At 41.1% G+C, this 27,794-nt stretch overlaps 1 protein-coding gene across 2 annotated transcripts in view; it reads right to left on the bottom strand.

The window, feature by feature from the left end:
* SATB2 (SATB homeobox 2) overlaps positions 1-27,794 on the bottom strand; it is a 187,505-nt gene that overhangs the window by 87,702 nt on the left and 72,009 nt on the right. For both annotated transcript variants that reach the window (XM_059168491.1, XM_059168490.1), the window contains 3 exons: positions 17,551-17,677; positions 16,247-16,370; positions 4,954-5,056 (listed from right to left, as the gene is read on the bottom strand). In XM_059168491.1, the coding sequence (XP_059024474.1) occupies positions 4,954-5,056; positions 16,247-16,370; positions 17,551-17,677 (354 nt within the window). The remainder of the gene's footprint in view (positions 1-4,953; positions 5,057-16,246; positions 16,371-17,550; positions 17,678-27,794) is intronic.

Genomic DNA, 27,794 nt, shown 5'->3' with positions numbered 1-27,794 from the left:
GACTCTCACAGTAAAAAAAAGCACAAGGCTCTTCCAATAAGATGGAAAGCGGCTGGGAGTGATGTTTCTATTTCCACAAATATTTGTGTAAAATTTGTCTAAGTTCAAGGGTTTCTGCAGAAGCCAAGGACTTGACGTTGGCCTTACTTCAGGCAAGATACGGTACAGGCAGAGGGACCAAGTTCCTTGCCGCACACCTTTATTTCCATCCAAAGCTGAAAGAAAATCTCTCTCATGACTCAGAAAAATTAGGTAGACAGAAGTAAGTTGCTTTTACCTCATCAGAGCTAAACAACAGCAGAGGGAGAAGTCCCGGCCGTTGATTAAAGACATTGTCGTGACCACCGATACCGCCGTGGCTAAGCGGGGACTGCCTCGTGGAACCAGGTCAGGGGACATGGATTCTTCTATTCAACTCGGAGGCACCACTTTGTAAATGACACAATCATTTTTGGGTACAAGAGGTGCTTTAAATGTGGTAACATTATATCATTTCAGCTATAATGATCATAATTACTTATTTCTTTTAATCACAACCCACTTAACCACTTTAGTACAGAGGACTAGTTCAAGGAGTTTAATTTTCATTCAACATCTAATCTTTGTGTTTACTGAAACCCTTCACGGGCTTTGTTTACTGTCTGCTTGCTGGCCTGGACGTTTGATCTTGCAAGACTAGATCAGACAGGGTCAGATAAAATACTGATTACTAGAATAAACCAGGCTTGGAAAAGTAACACTGGTTTTTACAAATCCTCATGTCTTCCAGCTCTTTAATATTTTGCAAAATAAGTTCAAATAAATAAAATTAAGACAACTAACAATCAGGGGGTTCTTGAGCAATGATTGAGAAAAGAAAAGTGATGAGGATAATTTTGCTTTCTGGCCAAAATAGGGGGTTTGGTTAGGTCCGTTCATTGTAGTGGTGTTATTTTATGACACAAATAATTTTACAATATCCACGAGTATTTGTGTGAACTTGTAATGACCCCTTAATTCTTGTGACCAATGAAATAGTTGAGACTGACCTGACCAAAGATGACACTTCATTTGGCTTTTGGTTTCAGATGAAAAACACTTTAGATATGACATTATTTTAACTTATTAATTTTTAATTAGGAGACATTTAAAATATATGAGTCCTTCTTTGTTAAGGCACTTTTTTATTCTTAGAAGATGCCCTGCAGAAGCAGATTGACAGAGAGTATCATTTCCGATGGTACTTCGTATATAATTGCCACTTAGTCTCATAAAAATGATGAGGCAACTCATATGTACATAGTTAATAGAAAAGAGGTTAAAAAAATAAGTGTTTCATTAAAGTGTGCAGAACTTATGAAAAAAAAACTGATGGGGTAAATTCAACATAATCCCAAGAATTTTTGAAAATCATTTTGTAGCAGCATGAACGTTTCCAGGTCCCTGTGGATTATCCTTGTGTCCAACATTGAAACTCCTAAACATTAAACAACTGTTAATACTGGTCTTTTTTACCCCCTGCTTTTACGCAGAATGTAGATTTTCTTTTCCTCATACTTGGGAGCTTACACGGTAAAATCGAGGCAAGAAGCAATTACAGTATGAGATGAACAGCAATATAAAATACTGTCTAAACCAACCTACCACCCTATCTACCCACCAAAAATTTCTGGTTCTGGATGTTAAATTCATAGTTCTGGATGTTAAAAGCAGAGGATGCCAACCGTCTCTCCCCATCCATCCTGAGTTAACACTAACGATAACTCAAAAATGTCTGTGTCAACCATGATTGTCTTTGAAATTAAAGAAAAAAGGTAAACACAATGTACTCTGCTGTGATCACTGGGGAAAATAAAGTTAACATGCTAAGCCAAACTAACTTAGGACATTTTAAAGAATAAGTGTAAATAGTTTAGCTGTAATAACAACAAATTCAAAAAATGCGCATTAAAATGTTTACTTCCAAATTCAGACAATTCCATTTGTATATCGTTTTTACATCTGTTTTTAATGATATCAAATTATTGATTGTTCATTTTTCTCATATTTATTTAAGCATTAACTATAGAATTTGCAATCTGATCCCTTTTTTTAATCCTACTGTAGACTTTTATTTTTGCCAGGTTTTAGTCATATTTACTTTGATCTTTCCGAGTATATAATTATTTTACTGTTTATTTATTTCTATGAGAAGAGAAAAAAATTTTGACCTAGGAGATCTATATGTGGCAATTTGTAACAGAATCACATAGCTTATGTTAGGAAATCATGGTTTTGATTAAGAAGCAACCATTTAGTTCCCACTGTTTTATTAAAACAGACATTAGCAGATAATAGGAAACATATTTAACAATGTAGCTGCATTTAGTTTGGGACATTAGTAAGTTAGCATGAGATTTTCTTCTATACGTTGTATCAGCCAGGCTACATGTAAATTGGTAATTTGGGGGTGGAAACGGGGGAGGTAGGGGGCAAGGAAGGACACGACACTCCAACTGCCAGGTTCGCAGGAAGAGCCCTAAGGTAGAATTCTGCTTTTGCTATTACTCATTCCCAGATCTGAAACTCATTCCTTGTCTTTCTCATTTTGAAAATGGATGGACACAAACAGAAATGTTACAAACAAAATCATTCCTTTCCCATGAGAAGTGGATTCTACTCGATGGGAACTCCCACGGTGACATCTATTCATAGCACAAAGCTTCTTTCAGATGAAATGTGCCTGGATAGGTCCGACACTGCCTTTTCCCTGAGGGTCGAAAGTTAATAAAATATACTTCTCTGGGTGTTTATTTTCTGTACACCATTATACCTGCCACGAATTCTTTGTTTTTCCTCCCACTCCCTTGGTTGATGAATCAACACCACTTGAACTGTTTTACGGCAGCTTGTGTTTACTTCACACATACCTTAACCTTCCCTTTTCTCCTCCTACTGACACACACACACATGCACACACACACTTCTCAACAGCAATGACTGGCTCCATCTCCTTGAACAGCAAGTGCACAGAGTGTCTGGCAGCCTCTTCAGGTGTGGGTCCTTGACCTCCTGATTGAAATCAAGGTCTCAGTCCGCTTTTATGACACTTAAGATTTAACTGTGCATTTACTATCTTGGGGGAAAAAAGAGCTTAAAGAATTGAATCTCTAAGAGAGAAAGAAAAGTAGAAGATATAAGTGTTCGTGTATGTGTGTGTCGTATGCGCGCGCGCGCGCACACACACACACACGGGTTCTGTAGTGGCAATTCTGAAAACACTAGAGTGGAGAGCTTCTGAATCTGGAATTACACTCCAGCCTATTACAAGACGGCTCTCTCTTCCTTTCCTCTTCCGACAGCAAGTAAATGGGATCTAACAAATGACCTTGACGCTGCAGGATTCTTTTGATTTTTAGCCAAAGAGGATATGTTCAAACACTTCAACAGTCTTACTTTAAAAGAAAAACTTGGAGACAACGCTTAGAGAAAAGAAACCCTTCTGAACTACACAATCCCGTCTTATAATGAGAAGGAGATATTCATCTTATCCTGTCTGAGAGTTAATATTAGTAATATTGTAAAGCAAGTGCCTAAAGTAGAACCTTCATGCTTCTAAGAATTTTAGGATGCTGAAGAGAAATGGATCTTAATTCAATTTTCAGTGCACTTTAACTCCTTCTGGGTAGTTCAACATCTTGACTTTCCTTATAAACTGGATATTTGGAATAAAATGCTCTTTTGTAATCAGAAATGTGCTGCCGATGCATGTAAAGTTCACGCCCTCAAAAGGTAACCCGGGAAACAGGATCCCAAACACTAAATGGCCAACAAGTGTTACTTTGATCCCGCCTCCCTGGAGGACACCGGCAGGTAGTAAAACAAATAATTCATCTTTTACTTTTACCTGCCCACCGTAAATGGTCCTATAAACCTCGGATGGGGGCAGGGAACTTTCAGCCAGGCTGTGAATACCTATAATAGGGCTTGATGGATGACGTTATAACCATGAGAAAACAGGGCCGGACCCTCGACCATCCAAGAGTCCCCAAGTCCGCTCAGGGGCTGGTGGCATCTGCATTTGAATAGCATCTGAGTTGGGTTGCAACCTCAGAATGTTTCCAACATTGACATATTTGTACAGAAAAAAGATCACTGGTACATCTGAAGGGCTGGATGGTGTAAACAGCACACCACGTATCAGACAGGACACTGTATTTTCAGGCCCAGGTACGTCTCCACATTTACCATATTACTGCTAGTACTACCGTTACTATTAATTATTATTTTAGCATTCTAGTGTTACTGATATTATTTATTAAGAGGTTTCTTTATGTCAGTATTAACCTAATTAGTCCTCACAGCTAGTGAATGATTCAGATACTTTCATTGTTTCAATTTTCAGATGAGGAGACTGAATCTCGGTGAAGGTAAATAACTTGCCGAAACACACGCTAGCAAAAGGGAGAACAGAAATTTGAACACAAGGCTGCTTTACAACTGAGGCCCTTTGACAGAGCGGAGACCACTGCTCTGGAACTGTCACCAAATAAACACATCAAAACTCCATTTCTAACCAAAGATTTCCTGATACCACAGCCAGCAGTCATTTCAATTTGTTAATTGGTATTTGAACTATCAAGTGCAGATTAATCCACAATGACTGCTTTTGAATTTCCATTAATCTATTAATGGAAATGATTTATTGTTTGAGCTTTTTAAATAGACATGCCTATCTGAAATAAACCTATTTCAAATATTTCTAAAAATCTTGGCCTTCACATGCATCGCTTACAAAAATGGTCAACTTCACGTATTAGGCATCAAATTTTACTTTAGTTCCTGTAGGAAATATTAAGAAACTTACCTTGGTAAAAATTATACATATAATTTTATAAAAGTGTATACAGAAAATTAGCATAAACTCCAAAGAACCAATACTTCATTGACCTAAGAAACTAAAAATAGGCTTTAAAAATAAAAATGTCAGTTTACCTTTAATCTTCTTGTACTTCTTATACCATCTCCCAAACTCCTGGCACTTGGTTGCTGACACGTTGGCATAATATGTGCTATTTACAATGGATGAAATCATACTCTGAAAAGAAACAGGAAATAATCGTTATGTTTTCCACCATCAAGTACTTCTTTTTAGGGGTAAGAAGTCTCGCCCACACCTACCTCCGTTGTCTTTTAAATCTGAAGTAGTCATCCTCCTGCAAACTAAACTATCAAACATCAAACACGACTACCAAAATTTACTCTTTCTTTAACTTCTACTTGTATGATGACAGTGTTTTCTCCAAAAAGCCAACCTTGGGGCAATGTCAAAGATGGAGGAGGCAGGACATCTGTACAGATTAGATACAAAGGGAGAGAACAGTTGTGACTTAGGAGCAGAGTAAAAGGTGAGATCAGATGCTCCAGCATTGGTAATTCAAATAATGCCTTTCAGATGTTTCTGTTCTGCTTCCAACTGCAACAAGCTTACACAGCCAAGAATCTGAGAACATCCGTGCTACACACTGCAGAACAACATTTAGGGAAATAAGTTAAATTAATATAATTTATAGAAACGTGTGATTAGCACTTGTGTGAAAATTCACCAAATGAAAAAATTAACAGTGCTATTTTAGAGCAGGAGAAACTAAACATAACACTTGTACTGTGTTTCACCCAAAAATGAATCAAAGCTCAAACTTTCTGAGTGCTTGAGTACCTCATTCCTTCTTGCTTTTCATTCCTTCTCCCTCCTCAGCTCTAGCCTTTAGCTGATTTGTTTGTAAATGGGACGGACAGGAAAGAGAAGAGTATAACCCAACTTGGCACTAAAATATTAAATTATAATTGCACACCTTGAATGCGATTTCCTACAGGTATGTTTTCAGTCAATACGGCATGTTTGGACCAACATTGGTAACAGATGTTAATTTATATACCTGAACTGACTGTGATAATACAGTCACAAATCTATACAGAGATTTTTACTTCACAAACTCTATCTAAAAACAAATGGACATAAACTCAAGAGATCCAAATGGCTTCTGTAAGGTCTTATATCTTGCCTTTGAAATTTCACCGTTCTTCAAAAAGGTATCTCCAGATAAGGATGGAACAGCTGTGTAAAATCTCAAAACTTCGAATGGTATTTCTTCATAGTAGTCACAATAAAGAAGATAACCATAAATCAAGCCAACAGCCAGTTATTTAGTGAGAGGTTCAAACACCAGCAAACAGTACTGCATAGACTCCCATTTAAAACAGTTCCCTCACTGAGCCCATAAAGTCCCTCTTTTTCAAAAATCACTATGCAGTGCTGGTGGGGGAGGGGAATTCTAATTCAATTCACAGAAACCTCTTTGGCCCTTTCTACATAGCAGATGGCTAACCTCCCCCCGGTTGCTGGTCTCTAAATGACAATTCTGTTCTCTAAGGGGAGATAGTAAGAACCTTTTTAATCTGAGGATCTGAACACAGTCCTGGGAACACAAAGATCCGGTATCACCTGACTGTATCACCAAACTTCCAGATCCTTCTGCACTGACTTAGAGGATCAGTGGACTCCTAATCTTCCTGAGGCAGGTTCTGCTTTGTGTGTTACTAACAAACAAGTAAAGAAGTTTCTTGGCTAGCTGGGCTAGTTCCCTCTCTGGGCTGAGTTTTTCTCTGTCTTAATCTGCGAAACCCTTGAGGACAGTGACTGTGTCTGTTTCATTCCCCCCCCCCGCCCCAACCCCCGCCAAGTCTAACACACTTCTCATGTGGGACATCTGAGTCACTGAAATATAACAAATGAAAAGGTACAGGGATGAAATTTTAAAATGCCAAACTAAAATGTCATAATAATGAACATTTTAACATGAAAGTGGCCTAATAATAGATACCCCAGCTATGCTGGTGTATATGGATAATTGCGGATGTACTTGTCATCTCTGTCTGTTGTTTGTATGAATGTTATCCTCTGGAGAGGCACAGGACAGGTGGTCATTACAGGAAATCGAGGTAAGCCTCCTATTGCAAAGTCGGTCTGAGAGACAGACTAAAGTGTCTCAATTACTACCTACAGCTGTCTAGCAACTCTTCCTCGCCCCTAAGACCAGGCCACCAACCCATGTCATTGTGGCCCCAGATGATCCACATGCCCCACATTCTCTAACCTCCCTATTTTGTCCTTGTCCCTGATGTGTCTTCACTGCACAAAGCCAGTGTCCATCTATGTGGAAAGGTACTTAATATCTGGGCTTCCATGGTCTCCATCACCAGATCTTTTTTTTTTTTTTTAAGATTTTATTTATTTGACAGAGAGAGAGAGAGAGCAAAAATAGGCAGAGAGGCAAGCAGAGAAAGAGGGGGAAGCAGCTTCCCTGCTGAGCAGAGAGCCTGATGTGGGGCTCAATCCCAGGACCCCGAGATCATGACTCAAGCCGAAGGCAGAGGCTTAACCCACTGAGCCACCCAGGCGCCCCTCCATCACCAGATCTTATACTAGAATCAGGTTCACACAACTCATTTAAAAAAGAAGTTGACTCCCCACAGACTCAATCAGATTTGCTCTCTTCTGCAGATAATTATAACTGAGTTTCTATCTCTACTGGCCATGGCAGTGGTGGAGGGGGGGTATAGATTTGAACTAGGAGTTTAGCAAAGGAATTAGGTAGCAGATAAAATTTCCTAGATAATGAGAATCTTTAGTCCCTCAAAGGTCTCTCTGAGTTTGTGGCACATCTTATTCATATTAATTCCCCGCAGGTCTTTACATCTAGTTGACACTCAAACTAGTTCTACTGATAAGAATTTTCATAATTCATCTTCAGAGAGCTTTAAAAGCAGAAGAGGTACATCTGGGGCATATTTCAGATGAAAGGTCATGTTATGTCTTATTATTCAAGCTTCAAACATGAATATTCTCTAACCCTAAATTAGACTGTTACATTCTCATAGCCTGAGTTCGAACTTCTGGGCCTCACTGGCACACATACACAAGGACATCTAAATGTTAGTGTCAATTTGTTTTTAAAAATATCAAAGTTATTTCACTATAAACAACACTGAAAGGAGCTAATATGGACCCAGCATATACTGACTTTGCTCTACTTGGAATAAAGTTTTCCAGAGGTCCTAGGGAATAGACAATCTGCATTTACCACATTTCATCCATTTTACAGCCACATTTTTTAAATACTTTAATGTCACCGAAACTGGAACGCATCTTACAATCAGGAGCATCTCAGACCTGATGAGATACAGTTGCTGCAAAAACAGCATGAGTAATGATTAAAATCTCTCCCACCAACCACTCTGCCAAAAAAACCCTAATTTCCATTTACTGCTTTTTTAAAGTATGTACATAGTTTTGTACTTTATACTGCTCTTTTACGTTTTCCAGGGATGCTAGAACAACCACACAATTGGACTTTTAAGATCTCCACATTTTTTTGACAAATGAAGAAAGATTTGAGTGGGCTTTTTCAATCCAGACCACAACCAACTTCTGAGCCTCCATGTTGCATAAAAACAATGTTGATACAAATAAGCCAAAAGAGATGTGTGTTATTTCTAACACTTGAAGGGATAATGTTTCACTGAGGCTCATATGAAAATGACTTTGCACTTATGAAGTAAGCTTAATGGCACGGTGGTGGGCAAAGACAATGAAAGTAGAGGGCACACACACACACACACACACACACACACTGGGCAATCAGACAGACCCTTCAGGTACTTAGTCACAGCCATCAGCACCAAGGAATAGTAAGTGTAGATAAAACTGTGCTATGAAAAATATTATGTGTTAAAATAAATAGGAAGGTTTAACACATCTTCCCAACTACAGAAACTTTTGGAAAATTTCAGACTTCTTTGTAATTCAACATTACATCTTAAATACAAAGATTTTAAATGAGGAATAAAATCCAGGCTTCCTCATTTGCATTTACTCTGACACATAGTTTGCTGGCTGTATTTGAAAATCATTTAAAATAATAATAATAATTATTATTATTATTATGTATTTGAGGGTTTAAAATATAGCAGAATCAAAATTTACTAGCTGATCTGAATTTGCACCAAGCCAAATTGCAAGAGATTATACTCTTTTAAATATATATTGTTTGGACAATAAAATATATTGTTTTAGTATTTGCTACAGTTAAATAGATGCCCTAATCTAAAAATAGATTTCTAAAAATAGACAAATTTTAAATTCACTTGTTTGTTTTTGAGGAGCTCAGAGACTAGATGTCACCTGTGATATGGCTGCATTTTTCTAAATGAGAGCCAGGAAGCTCAGAATGAAGCATCTTGTCCAAAGTCAAATGGCAGTGGAAAGCCCCATAAAAAGACACTAGTACCAGGCCACATTATTTCATGGGTCTCTTACAAAGGGAAAGCAAATTTTCACCACCACCTCCATCAGCTGGTACAAACTCAACAGCGGATATTGCAGACGATTCTTCAGACCAAGAAGATACAAGGTGTGACCAAAGCAAAACATCAAGTTGTGACCTTGGGCCCCTACAGGAGTTAATTAAGGAGTTCAGAAAACTAAGGAAACTAGAGACAGTTTAAGCCTTAATAGGAAGAGCAAAACAATAAACACAGATTAAGACGATTGGTACAATACATGTGAAAGACAGAGACCTCAGCACTCCCTCCTCCTCCCCAAGAAAAGGAGGATATCCTTTACCACACTCTCCTTGGCTTAGCGGGATTTATTTGTTTGAAAAGCAGTGTTCTACTAAGAGTAGCTAAGCTGCAGATACATAATACACTTGCTATAAAAAAGAACATTTTAAAACCAAAGTGAATGGTTACACTCTCTGTCAGTAGGAACGCCCTGTCTCAGCAAGAAGAGCGTCAGGGTGGGGAGAGAAGCTGGCATCTCGTAGCATGTCTACGGGGGAGAGAGCGTGATGCAGGCCATGAATAATATATGCATTTTTTTGCTCGTTTTCAGCCTTTTTATTCTGCTTTGCGGTATGCTAAATTACATATTAAACATGAGATTATAATGATACGTCCATCAAGTACAGTAAAGGGAAAAACCTGATCTGGAGAAATTACTTTGTCATGAAAAATTCAGTTAATGGTACTTGGCAGCCTTCTGCTCTCCCTTTCTGTCCCCATTTCTGAGCTATACGATCAGAATTGAAAACTTGGCCATTCTAGCTGGAGGAAACACTTCCACTGGGCTCCCAGTGCGGCGGGACGACATCAGAGAGGTCCTCCCTACGGTGCTGCTGGAGGCTCCCTCGTCTGTGAAAGTGGATGTCGCTACCTGCCTCAGGGAGATCACTTGTCTAAGAGGCCTGGCACAACACGGGGGGTCCGTGAGCGTCTGCTCTCTCCCCTCCACACCATCACTTCACATGTTCACGGCCATGACCCAGGCAGGGAGTCCTTTCAAGCCGTCAGCTGCAAACCTCCTTCATTCAACAAGAGTCATGAGGTTGGGCCTTGAACAGAAACAAGCTCACATGACAATGACTGGAAGGGACGGCTGGCAACCGGTTAACACAAGACAGGACGCATCCCCGCTACGTGCGTGAATTTAAGACAAAATGGAACAGACAGTCGGCAACTAGTTAACGACAACACTGGTCCACACGGTGATCAGCCTCTTGTCTATACGTGAGCACATGGTCAATTTGTTTCTTCTACCAACCCAACCGGCTGCTTGAGTTCAGGGCCTGATTATTTCAGCATATTGTACATTCAAGTTGGTCTTTTAAGGATCCCTCAAATGAGCAAGGCTTGCTCAGGATGGCAGAAATAATTATCCTACAGTCTATGTCTTTAAAAGACTGTGAAAACACCACATCACTATCATGTGATGGAGGAAACACTTCCGCTGGGCTCTTCTGTAACGTTTTCCCGGTTCAGTAACTACTGCCAGTCGTTTTGTTCCTCAAATATTTGGCAATAAAACCTCCAGTAAGGGCATGGGACAGAGCTGCTTTAAAAACATATCTATATGTTAAATGATATAAGCCAGATAAAAAAACAAATATTCCATGATTCTACTTTTGAGGCATCTGGAACAAGTAAATTCATAGAGTCAGAGAATACAACAGAGGTTACCTGGGGTTGGGGGTGGGCAGAGGGGAATGGGGAGTTTACTACATAATGGTGGTGGACTTTCTGTTTGGGGTGGTGAAGAGTTTCTGGAGAAAGATAGGGGTGATGGCTGTAAAACATTCTGAATGTAATTAATGCCACCAAACTGCAAACTCAAACATGGTTAGAATGATACACTTCATGTTATGTATTTTTACCACGAAAATAAACTTTAAAAAAACCTATCTAGAGTCACAGAAAACCTGCTCTGTCACAGGGGCTGCAGGGGAACGCTGGAAGGGGTGTGCCTTTGCAAATTACTTGTTCTTTCATCTCAATTTTGAGTTAACAATACTGTCTCTTGAGTCTTTCCATTTGATCATCAAATAACCAATGAGGTAGACAAGGAGGTAGTTAGCTCTGCTTATGTCAATGGATCAAAACCTAGAGGACCTAGGATTCTGTCTTTTAAACCTTCCTTGAGTAAAAAATAAGTAAGCAGGGGCACCTGGGTGGCTCAGTGGGTTAAGCCTCTGCCTCTGGCTCAGGTCAAGATCTCAGGGGTCCTGGGATCAAGCCCGTCATTAGGCTCTCGGCTCAGCAGGGAGCCTGCTTCCACCGCCACCGCCTACTTGTGATCTCTGTCTGTCAAATAAATAAATAAAATCTTTAAAAATATATAAGTAAGCCACAGAAAGATGTGTTCATAACATTTCCAAATTGGAATAGTCAGTTAGAGGAGACTATTTAATAAGAGACCTAAGACTAAGGTTAGGAGGCTTGGCACAGACTATACGGCTGGAGGGAGAGGCTGGACGTGGTGACTCAAACGAAAACAAACTCATAATAAATGTGAGGGGGACATCAGAGGAAAAGGAAGAGGCCATGAGCACTAAAACACATCTGGAAAGGTGAAATCAAAAATAAATACATAGACACACAAATACAACCTATACTTTCCAAGCACCTAGCTAGACAGAGAACAGCAAAATCATGACTTCTCTCCCTTTAAATATATATGCCTCAGCCTGCAATTGTTGCCCTTTTACGGACTTTTCCACTTTTCTTCTGCCTTCAAAGGCTGCTCTTTTGAACTGTAGAACACTGGGATGTTGGACAAAATATATACTGGCCATTGAATCATCATTCCTTTATGTAATCACCACACTTGAGTAAGGAAATACCTCGTATGGTTTGGTTTGGAGAGAAAAAGGAAGAACTGTTTCAAAACCGTTTGTTTACTCCTGAACAGTGTCTATCTTACATAGTCCAGTAAGTTACTTTTCCTTTTTTTTCCTTTAAGATTTTATTTATTTATTTGAGAGAGAGAGAGTGAGAGAGAGCATGAGAAGGGAGAAGGTCAGAGGGAGAAGCAGACGCCCCATAGTGCTGGGAGCCCAATGCGGGACTCGATCCCAGGACTCCGGGATCATGACCTGAGCCGCAGTCGCTTAACCAACTGAGTGAGCCACCCAGGTGCCTGCTACTTCCCCTGTTGAAGTAAGTAGTACTCTTCTTCCTAGGCTGAAAGCTGCACTCCTCTCTCATCATCCCCATGGCAAAACGCCTGACTCCTAACTGGGACCCTGCTGATGTTGGTGGAATACACTGTTCAAGTACTATTTCACCATTTCAGCACAAAGTGCATTCCTTTTCACATTATGTAGGTTGAACCTAAAAAATGCATGCCCCTGGCCTATGACAACCACAAACAAAATAGGTGAACTTATCCCCACAGTGAAATGCAATCTAGTTATGCGACTGAAGGGACTAGTCGAGAACGTGTAGGGGTAATAGCTGTAGGATTAATGCTGGGGCCCACAGGACATGTCCATGCTCACTGAGGACTACCCCGCTAAGATTTTCCATAATCACACAGCACACCAGAAGCCTAAATCAAATCTCCCCCAAATTGAAGTAATAGGACTGAGCCCCGTTTGATTGAAAATGTAACAGGCTTCGACCACCAAATTACTGTATTCACTGTTTCTAGTTCAAAACATTCTAGGGCTGCCAAGAAGCCATAAACATAATAAAACTTTACAGTTTATAGCACTTTCTAAAACATTTTTAGACTTAATTCATTAAACATATTACCATGGTGGTTCTCGACCAAGAGTGATTTACTCCCCTCCTAGGACATTTGGCAATGTGTGGAGACATTCTGGTTGTCACAGCTGGGGCACAAGGGGGATGGTAGCATGCTACTGGCATCCAGTGGGTAGAGGCCCGGGACCTGCTACTTATCCTACAATACCCAGGACAGCCCTCCTGCACCTCCAATCTGCACCATCAGACTATCTGATTCCCAAGAGATAAATAAGGCCAAGCTGAGCAACTCCTGCATCAGAGTAACAACGACTTCCAAGACATACACGGTGCCGCATGCTGACAAAGTAACGATCGAGTGGCGGCTGATCGAGTGAGGAGAACCCGCAGGAGCACTGACAACGGGCTGTGAGATGCACTACGACAGGTGTGTGTACGAGAGGCTCCCAAGGGCAGAAGCAGCAACTACTTAGACCAGGAGGCCAGGGTATGTCCCCAGCAGTGACTTGCCAACTGGAATGTGCAAGACAACTTCATCAAGCAGAAGCTACCCCTGCATGCTGGCCATGAGAAATCGCAAATGCAAAAGCAAGCGTCAGTCACCGGCATTGTACACGGGGCTACGGAAGCCGGAGAGGAACACGGTGTGTCTCCCTGGAAGGCCAGTCTCATGTGAACAGGTAGAGTAATTTCTTTGGCATTTTTTAAAAATATCAAAAATACAAGTATATGGAGTAGAATATAAATTTTGCACGATTTTTAAAAAATAACACAAGAAGTTGTGTTGTTAGACTTCTAATGCTGAAGGAACCAGTTAGGTTGCTCCCACCCTCAGGAATATTTTGGTGACATCTGAGCAATGGCAAATGTTCAAAAATAATTAACTCCAGGTGTCTGGAGCACATAGAGGATGCAGGAAAAAGGAAGAAGGTGGTGGCTCTGGTGAGAAATCAGGCTGGACAGTATCATCTTAACAATTCTTAGAGGCCGTGTCAGCAGTGGGCACCTCCTTCTGGCTGGGCAGGAGCCGTCACTGGAAGCTTGGAGAGAAGGAAATGGCAAGATCTTGGTGTTGGGAAAGCCAGAGACAGGAAAAAGGTTAGGGTTATGAGGCAGATACGAAGACAGAATCCACAGGATCAAACTTGGGAGTGATGGAAAAGAAACATTTTTAGGCTGAGCAGCCGGGGGAGCCAGTAATGAGAATAGAAAATGGGGGAGAAAGAGGTTTTTATAGTAGGGGTAAAGGTGATCCCATTCAAGCCTCAAGACAACCCTGAAAATTATATGAAACATGTACAGTCATTCCCAGTTTCCAGAGGAATTCAGTGAGGCCCCAGAAGTAGATGGGCTTGCCCGGCATCACACATCCAACAAAAGAGAAGAAAGATGGCGGCCAGGGCTCTCAGCTCCCGATCTGGGTTCTTTCCACTGACGTCGTCTCTAGCCGCATGTTACGGTTGTAACTAACACTGATGATCACAATAGATCAGTTGTGACCAAATTCTCATTGGCTGTTAAGAGCGTTGGATACAGTTCCAAATTGGTGATATTAAGTTAGGAGCTTGTCTACTTCCAAGCACAGCCCATTTTGACTTCCGGGTAAATCCAAGAGACAATCACTTGTGACTGACTGTGAAATTCAGGACAAATGATTTCATTTTTTCCCCCTAAACTGTTATTTATCAATCCCTGCATATGGTCAGAATAATTTAAAAATCTTATTTTTAGAACTTCAAAAGCAATCACCCTGGAAGAAATCAAAATCTAGCAACAGGTGTTAGCACCTACACACCCACCTACACAGAGGAACTGAAATGGCCCAGGTGCAAGCTGTATGATCAACAGCAGGGCCCCGACTGATGGCCAAAAGACACCTGTGTTCCTTCCTAACCAGCTACCGCTACGTGAGCGCATGCCTTCTTGACTGTTTGGGAGCAAAAACATGAATAGCATGCTTTATCTCAGAGGATTTTAAAGTCCAAAACATGCTCCACGACACACATCAGAAATACTCAGTTCACACCAACAATATCGTGTCTCTGTATTAATAGCTGATACTATTAATGGAGCGTCATTGTATGCCAGGCACCAGACCAAGAACTTATGTGATTTATCTCATTTACTCCTCCTATTACTCTCCTGGTTTTACTGACAAAGAACAAGGCTCGTAGAAGTGAGGTCATGGAGGCCTGAAAGCCATATCTAACTGATTCCAGAATTCATGCTCTTAACCACCAGGCTTCCTGCTTCCCCCAAAGACTCTATTATCCTAGAACATAGCTCAGGGCACATCGGGTTTCTATGGTTCTTGTCACCTTCCCTTGAACTTGACAGACATGTAATTAGTCCATTGTCTTAAATCAAGTGTAGCAACTCACAGAGGAAGTGGATTTCCATTCATAGCTTGAAACAATGTCAACCTGAGTTCATGTCCTAGCGGTCCTAAGCCACTGACCCTAGCCACCAAAATATTACCTCCTCATTAGAAAAAGTGGATCCCTCACCCATGAACATGGAAAAGGCAGCCCTTTCCCACTCTTATTCTCCTGTCTACCTCTTCTTTTTGTGGCTTGTATGAGTTTCTCACGAGTTCATTAAAAATGGACTATCGCTTCTTCTCAGGATCAACTTTCACACACAGTATACCCACTGCAGAATTTATACAAATGTCGACGATGTAAAGATCCTGTCTCCTTGCTGGCAAGGGAAATGTTCGATAAACAAGTAAAAAATAATTAAGATGGGCCTGACACGGTTGACTCCTCCCACTGACCATGTAAAGGGATGGTCTGGAGCCTGAGACTTTGCCGGGGAGATCCGAATCTCAACTTGCCCCGGAGCCTCCTGAGTAAGCTTAGGATGGTAAAGTGCTTCCCTGAGTCCTGATTTCTTGATCTGTAAAATAGAGACCCTGGAGCCTACCTCCTGTGGTATACATGAGAGGTTAAGGACTGCAAATGTGAAACGTTTTAATACCTGCTCATGGCATCAAAGCCCTCAGTAAGTGAGAACTTCCACTCCACGACAGAAAGCACCACAACCTCTGCATTTCTCCCCACTGAAGTGTGGTGTAACTAAACTAAAAGACAGAAGACAGCTCTCTGAGCAGGACCGCCGCTCCTCCCTCACCGCCCATCAGCGGCTTTCTAGGTTCCCCCGAACCCCACTCGGGTATACTGACCTGGGAGAGAGGGCATTCTTTGGCTAATGTGCTCTGGTTCATCTCTTTGAGCAGTTCCTTTAAGGCATTGCGGACTGTGGCGTGGTTCCACTGCTCCGCAGGCAAGTCTTCCAGCTTCGAACAACTGGGAAAACAGGACAAGAATGAACAAGGCGCAAAGCTGAACAGAGGGCCCTGGCTGCAGAGGGTACAGAGTGCGACCGTCATGCCAGCCCCTCTGCCAGCAGGGGGACAACTGCTGAAGTTCCGGCTCCAGAGCGGGCCCTGGATGAGGGAAAGGGAGCGAAACTGCTTCTCCAGGATGCACCCAGAGCCCAACTCGGCTCCTTTAAGATTGTTTTCACACTCGCCGAAGAATAGTCACTTCAGATGGGAAGAATTGCTAATAATTTAAAATATGGTTTTTCCAGTTTGTTGATGAAAATACCAAGGCAATGTGATTATAAACTTCCACTGTATGAGTTTAATTACTGGACACCCCTAAGGTTTAATGCAGACAAGCGGTCCATTAAAATTCAAGGCATGAAGGTCTACTCTTCACTCTCCCAGAACAATTCGGAGCATTGTCTTCCTAACCCAGAGTAACTTTTGGGAGAGGACACTAAAGCCTTCCTAGACAAGGATGGGGATGTTGGGGGCCTACGAAGGTGCCAATTCTCCAACATGAGCAAATTCAAAACCCTAACACTAAGGAAAAGCATTTCTTAAATCCCATGACTTACAGGCACTTTACACTACAAGACACTGCAGAGAACTAGATGCTTTGGAAGCATAACTTGTCCTGGATGCTGTACCTGAAAAGAATCATGTCCCGAACCTCTGCAGGCCACACAGTGTGCTCCCCTAAGGCAGCCACCAGAAAGGGAAGAAAAAGATGCCCGGTGCCAGCACCTTCCCGGTAAGCCTGCTACCCAGGGACAGAACTCAGCCCTCAAAACACACACCTGAAAACAGCAGAAGTGTTTATTCTTCAAATAGTATGTTAAGCATTTAAACAGAGAACCCATTAAATTAGGGGCTGTGGAAAGTTCCCCTTTAAGGGCCACAGATTTTTAATGATTTATCAAGCTCCCCCCTAGGTTCCCACTTCACTGCTTCTGAAAACAAAACATAAAACAGTTGGAATGTGGAGGACAAAGATGCCTGGTGAAGTGTCCCTCCTTGCCTGCTCTCTCTCCCCTGTTTTTTTTCTTTTTCATCTCATCCAACGTCTAGAAAACAAAGGACATGCCAGTGTCGGCAGCAACTCTGACGGACGGAGTAGCTGGGCGCGTAAGGAAGGGCCTAGGTCCAGAGACACCCACCTTTGTAACTGGATTTTCAGTGTCACAACATGGTAGACGTCCTGCAGCATGTCGGCCACGGTGGCGTCGGGCGCGTCTGTCACATAGCTGAGGGGGAGAGGGTTCCACCTGCCCAGCTTGATGATTCCTGCAGCGAGAAGAAAAACACTGTCAACACATTTCTGCTATTTATTAAACTCTCTCCTTGTTTGCTCAGTGTTCAGGAGGTCACTCAATAGTCAACATTCAAGGCCCACTCAGAAAATATTTTACAACCCAGTGCAATAACCTATTTCTTTCTGGCTGACAGCTGAGTTAACGATACAGGAAGATGGGAATGAAAGGGATGAGGTTTAATCACGGACAATCAGTTCTTTTATGTTTTCCTGTTTCTTAAATTACTTAGAAAACCATACGGATACTTCCTTCCCCCAAAGTCTTGTTTCACATTCTAACTTAAGACTGATGCTAAATATACTGGACTGCTGATTTCATAGATTTAAAAAAAAAAAAAAAAAAAAAAAAAAAAAGCAAGCCTTAAGTAAATATAAGATTTGGTTTTGAATTGTACAAGAAAATTCCTGTGTGTGGGCTCAGCACACACACAGTCACATCCTGACTGTGGTGTGATCCCCAGTGCAAACAGCATTTGGAGCTGATGAAGCAGTTCGAGTTCATTTCCAGATTCGTGTTTCACAAGGCAGGGGGGTTATTTTCCAATGGCACAATGACTGACCACAGATCAGAAATAGCAGAGATGCCTTCGACTTCCTTTTTTAAATTGTATTCCTCTGCTCTTTTTAGAGTGACAATGGCACCATTTCGCTGTGGGTTTCCTGCTGCACATGGTAAACGTGCATGACAACGGAGAGAATAAAAATCCTGGTCAAACTTGGGCTACGAAGAGCAGTGACTTTAGGAATACCCCTGTGACAAGAAGATTTGTGAGACAGTTTCAGCAACACGTGCTGAAAGTGCGAACTTGTTCATTAGATGAACCCATCTTATCTGGCGCATAAGGGCACATTTAACACTGATGAAGAAGAATAAAGAAAAACCCATTCGAAAACACACTGTAACACCATTTTTATTCGTAGGTAATGAAAAACCCAACGGTCCCCAAGATGGCCGAAATTGTCACACCTAAGAAACAGCTGTTTTAGTGAAAAGAAAAGGAACAGAATCTCTTTTTTGACGATACAGTTGAGTCCAACCGCACTGTTCTTTCAAAATATTTTTTATCATCAAAGAGAGAGAACACCTGTACACCCAAGTGAACTTCTAAAAGCTTTGCAAAATAATGCCTTGTGGCCGTGGAGTAGAACTCCAGTGACAGGAAATGAACTTTCTGGTCAGGGCACGTCCTGTCCAAGATGAAATAAATGAATGCGCAATGCTTGACATAATGCTTGAAAACAGGGAATAAACAGAACAAAAATATTAAAATGATGCACTGTTTCAGTATTAAGATCTAACAATCTGGTGCTGAATATGCCGCAGTATAAATAGTGCCTGGACCCCGATCCAGTAAAGCAAAAACAGCTCTCATTCATAGCACCGTATGTCTCCAGCTCAGGCTCCGTAAGTCACATTCCACTTGCCAAGAAAAGCTGTTTTCTTGTGGGGATAGTTTTGCTAACGTTCTCTCTCATGACAATGAAAAGTGCACAGCAACGCGGCATAAAGTAGCCAGGAAATGAGCATCCAGGGCCCACCGGGCAGCCGCCGTGAGACGCCGGGTCAGCGGCTTGGCGTCTTTGACTCCTCCCGACATTTCAAAATTACTTAAAAAGATGACATATAACGTGTCTAACGTATTTCCTTTTTTTTTTTTTAAATCACTACATAATTTTAAATTCCTTCTAAAAAATCACTATCCCGATAGCCTGTAAGTTGAGTATCAATCAACCATATTCTAAAGACGTGGTATATTTCATTGTAAGAGATTGGAAAGAGGGAAAAATGGAGTCAGCAATGGCCCCCTGTGATAGTCAAGGAGAAGAAGCCGACTGTGTGGGTCGTTCTGGTGACTAAGAACACAAAGGTGGGGGCACCTGGTGGCTCAGTGGGTTAAGCCTTAGTCTTTGGCTCGGGTCATGATCTCAGGGTCCTGGGATCAAGCCCGGCATCGGGCTCTCTGCTCAGCAGGGAGCCTGCTTCCCCATCACTCTCTGCCTGCCTCTCTGCCTACTTGTGACCTCTCTCTCTCTGACAAATAAATAAATGAAATCTTTAAAAGAAAACAAAACCAAAAAAAAAAAAAAAAAAAAAGAATACAAAGGTGACATGAAGCCCACGATTCGGGCCGACGGCCGAGCACAAAGCTAGAGAAGGTTCCTCCATGCTGCTGTGAGTGTGTCACTGTTCATTCCTTTTTATTGCTGAGTAGTGCTCCGCTGTGAGAACAGACACAACGGAGTCACACACAAGAGAATATCTCTGTATGACACAAGATACAAGAACAGGCAAGACTACAGGGCTAATCTATGGGGTCTGAAGTCAGAAAGTGGTTACCTCCAGGCAGCAGGGGCAACTGACTAGAAAGAAACATAAGAAGATTTTCTTGCTTTGGCTGCTGGTTGCATGGGCATAACAACTGTCAAGTTCATCAGATGCAACACTTAATATGCACACATTTTACTGTGCACAAATTGTACCTCAATACAAAAAAGGGTTTGGGGGAGGGAACTCTGCAGGAAATGGCAAACAAATCGCTCGACTGGAAATAGTCATCTCCACTTGGAAAATTCTCTCCCCACCTTGATGAGCTTGAAGGAGACTTGTCTGGGCTGCAATGAGACACACACAGGTGTCCTCACAACACTCCATACCTCCACAGGGAGCAGCTGCTACAGGTTGGTTTCTCCATCTTGGAAGAGAGCTGCTGACACGTGCTATTTTCAGGCGATGGGAAGCAGCGTGTGCTTTTTCTTTTTCACACCATATTGAATAACATGCATGGTCCTGGGAGTCACTTTCTTTGCTCGACACTCTCCCGGGCTCTGAGTGCAGGATTTGCTAGCACAGCTATGTCTAGAAGGCCGCTCTCCTCCAGCAGGCAGGGACATGGCATAACTCTTTCTTAAAAACCTTTCCTTCCAAACAGGGTCTTTGTCTAAAGTATGAACCCTCCTTTGGAAATACATCCCTTGGGATCAATCTTCCTTTCCCAACACCAAATAGACAGAAATATTACTCTGGTTAAAAATCAAATGTTAACTGAGGAGCTCAAGCTGGGAAGCACTATCACACGGTGACTAAGAACGCAGGCTTCCAAGTGACACTGCTCTGTTCACACCCTGGTTCCTCCGCCTACTGTGACAGGTCCTGGATCTCTCCATACCTCAATCCTTTCTCTATAAAATGGAACAATAAAAGTATTGACCTCATTGGAATACTGTGCAGAGTAAGTGTAAAGCCCTTAGTACAGAGCCTGGATATAATGAATCTCAACAATTAGCTGTTCACAGCAATAATTTGACATTCTTAATGCTTCTTTATAAAAAGACATAGTCGACTTATGACTCGATTTTTTTTCTTTTTTTTTTAATGACTTCATTATCTTTTGATCTTTAATTGGGTCATGTGCCTGTAAAAGGCCTTCCTTATTTTAAATCAGAAAGGCAGACTGAGCCTCAGTCAGTCCCTCCCTCTCCTCCCCCTGCCGCCGCCTCCTCCCCACTCATCTCTTCCATCCTTGCCCCTCGGTGTCTCCTTTCCTCTCACCTACAAGTGGGTTCAGATCTCCCCTACTTTAAAGGAACAAAAACATGACAACAGTCTCGCTCCCTTCAGTCTCGCATGCTCCTGCACCACCAGAGGTATACCAGAAGTTCATGCCCAATTCTCCATCAGACTTTCACCACCTAGATATTTATTTTTCAACTCTTTCCAAGAGGAAATGGAGGTTCAGAAAGGTTGCCTGGCCTTGAGTGGTCCTACCAAGGCGATGACTAAACCCAGATTCACTTCAAATACTATGCCCTCAGTCTCCTCAGTACCCCGTCAGTCACAGGGGTTCAAGTGAGAAGCACAGAAGACTGGAAAAGAGCCTGACTCCATCTCTGAGAGGCCCTGAATGCCCGACTCAGAAGCACACTGGGTCAGAGGGGAGGGGCGAGGCCTGGAGTCAAAGAGCAGCCTTCTCTGCTTGTTAGCTGCGAGACTTTGACGGAATTGCGTCTCTCTCTCCAAGTCTCTGTTTCCATTATCTGTATGATGGGGATAAAAGCAATGTCTACCCTGGGCGGGGGGGTCACGAGGCTTTGAATGAGAATGAGAATCGAATGCTAGAACTGACCCACAGTGAATGCTCAGTAAACATTGGGGGGAAGTAGGTCCTTGGGAGTGTTTTAGTGTAGACGTAACACCACCAAAGCAAAGTGATAGGAAGGTTCATCGACAGCAAATACAGGTGTATTAAACGAAGGCAACCGTCTAAGGGGGCGATAGAGCTGAGCAATCCAGACGGATGTGTCTAAATACAACTATTAATAGCCTCTTCCATGCTCCCTCCACGGAAGGATAGAGACCCCACCCGATGCTACAGTGTGGTCAAGGAACACGAAGAAAGAACAGGCTATGGGCCTGCTGGGGATATCTGACTTGCTGTGCTGGAGAAACCTCAATGAAAACAGCCTATCTGTAAGTATACGCACAGAATTTTCAGCCCTCATACTTTGTGAGTAGGCTTTACAACCCCTATGTGAAAAGTGAAAACTAATGATTACATTAGGTAGTACTACCTACACACACACATACCCCTCCAGCCCAGCCAGGCACACAGTAAATGCTCAATAAATGACAGTTCCTATTTCTTCCCTGAATACACTTCACACTCTTACTGTGAAGCACTGATGCCCAACATTCATTTCTAGAAATAGTACACATTCTTCAAATTCTCCCTGAAAATAATTCCAACACTGATCAGCCCAGCCTTTTCTCTCCATGGCATCACAGCAAATATTCTTGGTCAGTCTGTGTATCTTACAAAGAACTTACTTTATCACAATACCCTTTTATGTTACTTTACAGTTTGTGAAGCATTTTTTGGTTTTTTGTGGGTTTTTTCTCCCCAAAGCATTGGCTCATCCTCAGGAGGACCGCAAGGGGTAAGTATTATACCTGGAAGCGAGCTGAAGCCCTTTCAAGCACATCAGATGATGAAAGCCAGGCAAGTCTTCTAGCTACTGGACCAAAAACTCTCCTCAGCTCTGCTCATGTGCCAGTGCTCAACCACACGATGGGCCTCTGGAGAGCTTGGTCACGGTTCATCGACAGTCACACATCAGACAAGGTCTTGATATTTGAACAACGAAATATACGAGACCGAACAGGTAACAGGCCCAAGAGACTGAAAAGCCAGCTACACTTGAGACTTCTCGAGAAAAAAACGATCTCTCACAACAGTGCCATTTCAGACATAAACATTTCCCAAATCGTCTTCCCTCTTTCCAAGGAAATTATCATCTGCAAACATTTACAAAACGCCTTGTGCTGAGGATTATTACAGATGCAGTTTCAAGGTCTCTGAGTCACAAATTATGGGACTTTATTTGGGGTTTTAAATTCATAAAAATGTTAACATGATTGAATCGAGCACAATATAAATAAAATTGTTTCTATCCAGACAAATCTGTTTGCTAAAATACAAAGGACCTATATGCATTCTTTGTGTAATGCCTTTAGACCAAATAACAAAATGTGATTGTAGGTAAATTCCTCATTACTGACATAAAATTAGGTTGGGAGTGGAGGCAATTTTTGTCTAAAGTTAAAAAGACACAGTAATGGAAACCAGTTTTTTACTCTCTCAATGCAGTATTCTGCCAGAGTCAAAGAGTTGATATATCACAAAAAGAAATCTCAAGAAAGAGGTTTGTGTTCATGTTTGTTATTTCTAATCGTTTGTAACCTATCTCAAGGAAATCAAATATTCTTCTCAGTAGATATAGAATTCATATCATTAGTATTATTTACCTCTATTTAGTATAATTAACCTCTCATGAAATTGAGAGAGGTGATAATGCACAGTATAGTTCATCAATATTTGATTCAAGTTTTTAGAAAGCCAATCACTTTGGGGGATAAAATAAAATGTGATAATACAATATAATCAATAAAGTAGGAAGACTGTATTAAGCACTAATAATCCATTCGTTCAACAAATTTTTCTTTTGTTTCTCTAGCACAATTCACTAAGATGCAAAGAAAACCCTTAGACACACTCTCCCTTGTAATTATGGAGCTCACAAACGAGTAGAGAAGCTTATTACTAACACATGTATCTACATAGCTAAGTAAAACCACTCCTAAAAGAAACCAAAATGACAGCATTGACCCCCTGTGCCTCAAAAATGAGAAATGTTTTCTTCACGAAGACCTGCAACAGACGGCCTGGGAAGTATGTGAGAATAATTCTCACTGTTTGCCGAGGCATACAGATACATACTGATAAAATAGGTACAATACTGGGTGTACTATAGAATAAAGCCCACAAATCAATCTGTAAGACAGATACAGGAAGCTAGCAAGATATCAGCAGTACTCTTACAACACAGCTCAATAAATAATTTTCTTTTATTCCAGGTGCAGTTCAACATTAATTTTCAAAGCAAAGTGAAAACCTAGCCTGGGTGAGGGGGAACCGAGACAAAGGCCGGGGTTTATATACCTCATAACTCCCTGCAAAAGATCTTAGCAAAGGAGTATCAATAAAAACCCCAACCTCGGAACTAAGCCTTGGGGCTTCTGGTTCACAGTATTATTTCTGCAATACACCAAGTGCTGACGGGGCCCCTCGTAGAAACGGGAGAACTCATGACGTTGATTGCATCAGTTTATCCTCCTCAGTGGCCGCGTCCCTACGGGATAGCATATAATTTTCTGTTGTTCAGCTATGCTTTGTTAAAGAAATTAAAAACTGTCTGTCCCATATAATAAGAACATAGAATTATTTATCCATAAATCAGTTCACATGAAATCACGACCCAGCAGTACATAATAACTCAGCCTGGGTTTCTAACCTGGGCCTGACTGTGGCCCAGGTGGTATATGTGGTATATCATCAAACTGTAGCAGCATAAAGGCATAAATTGTAGTTATTATTGTTAAACCTGGAGTGGGAGTGACTTCTCGATGAGGGAAGAGAAAAGAAGCCAAACAGAGATGGTTTCTGAAGTATCCCGGTCTTCCTCAATGCGCCGCTCACCCATACCCCAAGAACACTTCATGAGACTCTCCCACACCTGCTTTGATTTTAAAGACTGTGTTTCAAATGTTTTGCGTTGGGGTAAAGGCAAATAGAAAGTGAAATCACATTCTTCTGGCATTTTACATTATTCAGGTGCCATGATAACTTAGGTGAATTAATGAAACCATAAAACACAATTGTCTGGGAACCTACAATACGCTTAATCCTGTGTTTGTAACAATACAAAAGAAATCAACAGACAAAAATAAATAATTCAGTGATTCAGAATACACGTTGAGGCCATACTGCTGTATAAATTAATCTAAAAATCAATAGACATACACACCACACTGAATGCTCAGCTGCAACAATTCAAGTATTTTTTAAAAAACACAAAGTGCCTTTTTTAAAAAATTCTTTAAGAACATTAACTTTTATTCTTTTTTTTTTTAGGATTTTATTTATTTATTTGACAGACAGAGATCCTAAGTAGGGAGAGCAGCAGGCAGAGAGAGAGAGAGGGAAGCAGGCTCCCTGCTGAGTAGAGAGCCCGATGTGGGGCTCGATCCCAGGACCCTGAGATCATGACCTGAGCCGAAGGCAGAGGTTTTAACCCACTGAGCCACCCAGGTGCCCCCATTAACTTTTATTCTTAAATAATATCTGTATCTTTCAGGAGATAGTATTATCAGGAACAGCACTAGCATTAAAAACCTGAAATATGGGGCTCCTGGCTGGCTCAGTCAGTGGAGCATGGGACTCTTGATGTCGGGGCCATGAATTCAAGCCCCACTTAAAAAAAAAACCCGAAATGTGAATTTCAGAGTACTTTCTGAATAAACTATACTGAGATATAGCTGTCTACCAATCTTTTCTGGAGCTGATCACCCCCTTGTGCTACAGAAACACTCAATTTAAAAAATACATACAGTACCATTTGGTGCCTTGTAATTCTATACACGGTTTTTACATTTTCAGCATAAAGATTTTGTCTCATGTAATAGATGCTGCTTCACATTTGGGAAACGTTATGTTATAACCCTGACTTTTATTAGATTATTTAATATAAGCACTAAGTAACTAGACTAAATTAATAAAGACCCTATTAAAAAAAAAAACAGAGAGAACAAAATTATTCCACAAATTAAATAAAACTTTCTGAAGTTTGTATTTTAAAAACTTTTATTTAATTTTCAAAATTCCAATTCTTCTGAAAAACAGCCAAAATATTGGTCAGGATATAAAAAAAATATGGTTGGCATTTAGTTATTTGTTTCATAAGAGCGCCATTCAAAACTATTACATGGGGAAAGAAGACAAATGAGAAAGAAAAGTGTTCTGAGAAATTATTTGGGATCAGTTCTAAGCTTCTGACACTGGTTAAAAATTATTTCATCTGGTATACATTTTCTTATTATTGTTCTCAATGTAATCACTATCTAAAAGAGTTTCAAATTAAAGGATTAATTTTGGCAGGTAACACAAACAAACTTCTCCCTTTTTTCCTCCTTTCTATTCAGAAATACATTTACATAAAGAGATTTCCCTGTAGCATTTGTCCCCCTAAAATATCTTCAATAATCAAAGACACAAGGGAAAAAGTATACTCTTTTAAACATACTTTGCTACATTCTAGCAGATGCTATTCATAACTTATGTTTAGCCAGGGTTTCTGCATCCTCTGGGGTAAGAAGTATCCACTGAAGATCTAAAAATACAGTTGCTGCACATATTTCCCATCCTAATTAATTACATGTATTCTTTTCAGACAGGAACACCAATGCTGCAGTAAGTTTTCCTGATGGCCTAGCTTTCCAGGTACATACTCCACCACTGGGCTCAAGATCCTTGGAAACCCTATCAACTGCATGCTCCCAATTATATATTCCAGAATTGTCCCTCAGGCATATTCTGTTTCCTATAATTTAAGGTTACATAATATCTGATCTTAAGGGCAATATTATGATGGCATGTTGATTATCAAAGAAAATGTGGCCATATAATATGCAGGCAAAAAGTATACTCATTAATGTTGTACATTTTTATTCATGTGCCAACTAATCTGATTTCACAGTAATTTGTTAAGAAACTACAATACATGGAAGTAAATATGGCTATAACTATTACAAAATGGCAACTGCTTTTGGTTTGGAGGCGTTTTGTTTTGTTCCGTTTTGTTTTGTTTTGCTTTGGGTTCCTTGAAGAAATTTGAATAATTTTTGCTTTCAATACATCTTCATACAGACTCTACCATTACATCCAATAATGTCCATGGTTTACCGGTTTCAGAATGCTCCCCCTGAAAGAAGTTTTGAAAATTCCTTGATTTCCATTTTTGGGGGAAATGTCCAGCAAACCACACTTCTAAATATGGCACTACCATTTTGATGGCTATGATACAGAAGCCAAAGGTCCGATACATAGGTGCCTGGTCATTGGGCAAATGTTTTTGAATTAAAACAAAGGTAGATCTGTAGCACAACATACATGGTGATGAATAATGACAAGAGTCTGTCTTAGCACCCTAAAATATTCAGCCATTTTAGAAAAATGCCATAAGAATCCATGGGAAACTGAACTGTGATGGACACCTAGCCATCATTCCTGACAAGATGTCTCGTTATCCCATGGTAGCTGGGCCAAGCAGCTGGAGATGATCTGGAGGACTGGTGAAGGTCAGAAAGGATTATCTGCCACCCTGACCCCCATTTCCAGGACTTTGCAGTTTAGTGAGGACTGTAATGTTGAGAGTGGTCAGATGAAGTGAATGGGTTCCAAGTTTATCTCTAGAGCAGTTGTGAGCGCTACCCTGACTTCTGGAACATAAATCTCCAGGGGTAGATCCCAGGAGATGCTAAGGATCAACCATGTTTGAAAAGCACTGCCCAAGATGTCCAGTAAAAAAATGAGGACCTGCAATAGGGAAAAAAAAAAAAAAAATCAATCCTCTGACTTTCACTAGAAGGGCAAAAAGACCACAAGGATCCTAGGTTCCTTTTTTCCCACTCACCAGCAAATATTCTCATTTATCAAGTACAAAAAGTGAAGAGAAAGGAGAAAGTTATGGCATGTG

The sequence above is a fragment of the Mustela lutreola genome, chromosome 3 (assembly GCF_030435805.1).
Source record: "Mustela lutreola isolate mMusLut2 chromosome 3, mMusLut2.pri, whole genome shotgun sequence".
Classification (NCBI taxonomy): Eukaryota; Metazoa; Chordata; class Mammalia; order Carnivora; family Mustelidae; genus Mustela; species Mustela lutreola.
Note: the sequence above shows the minus strand (reverse complement) of the source record. Positions and strands in the feature narration are given on the sequence as shown.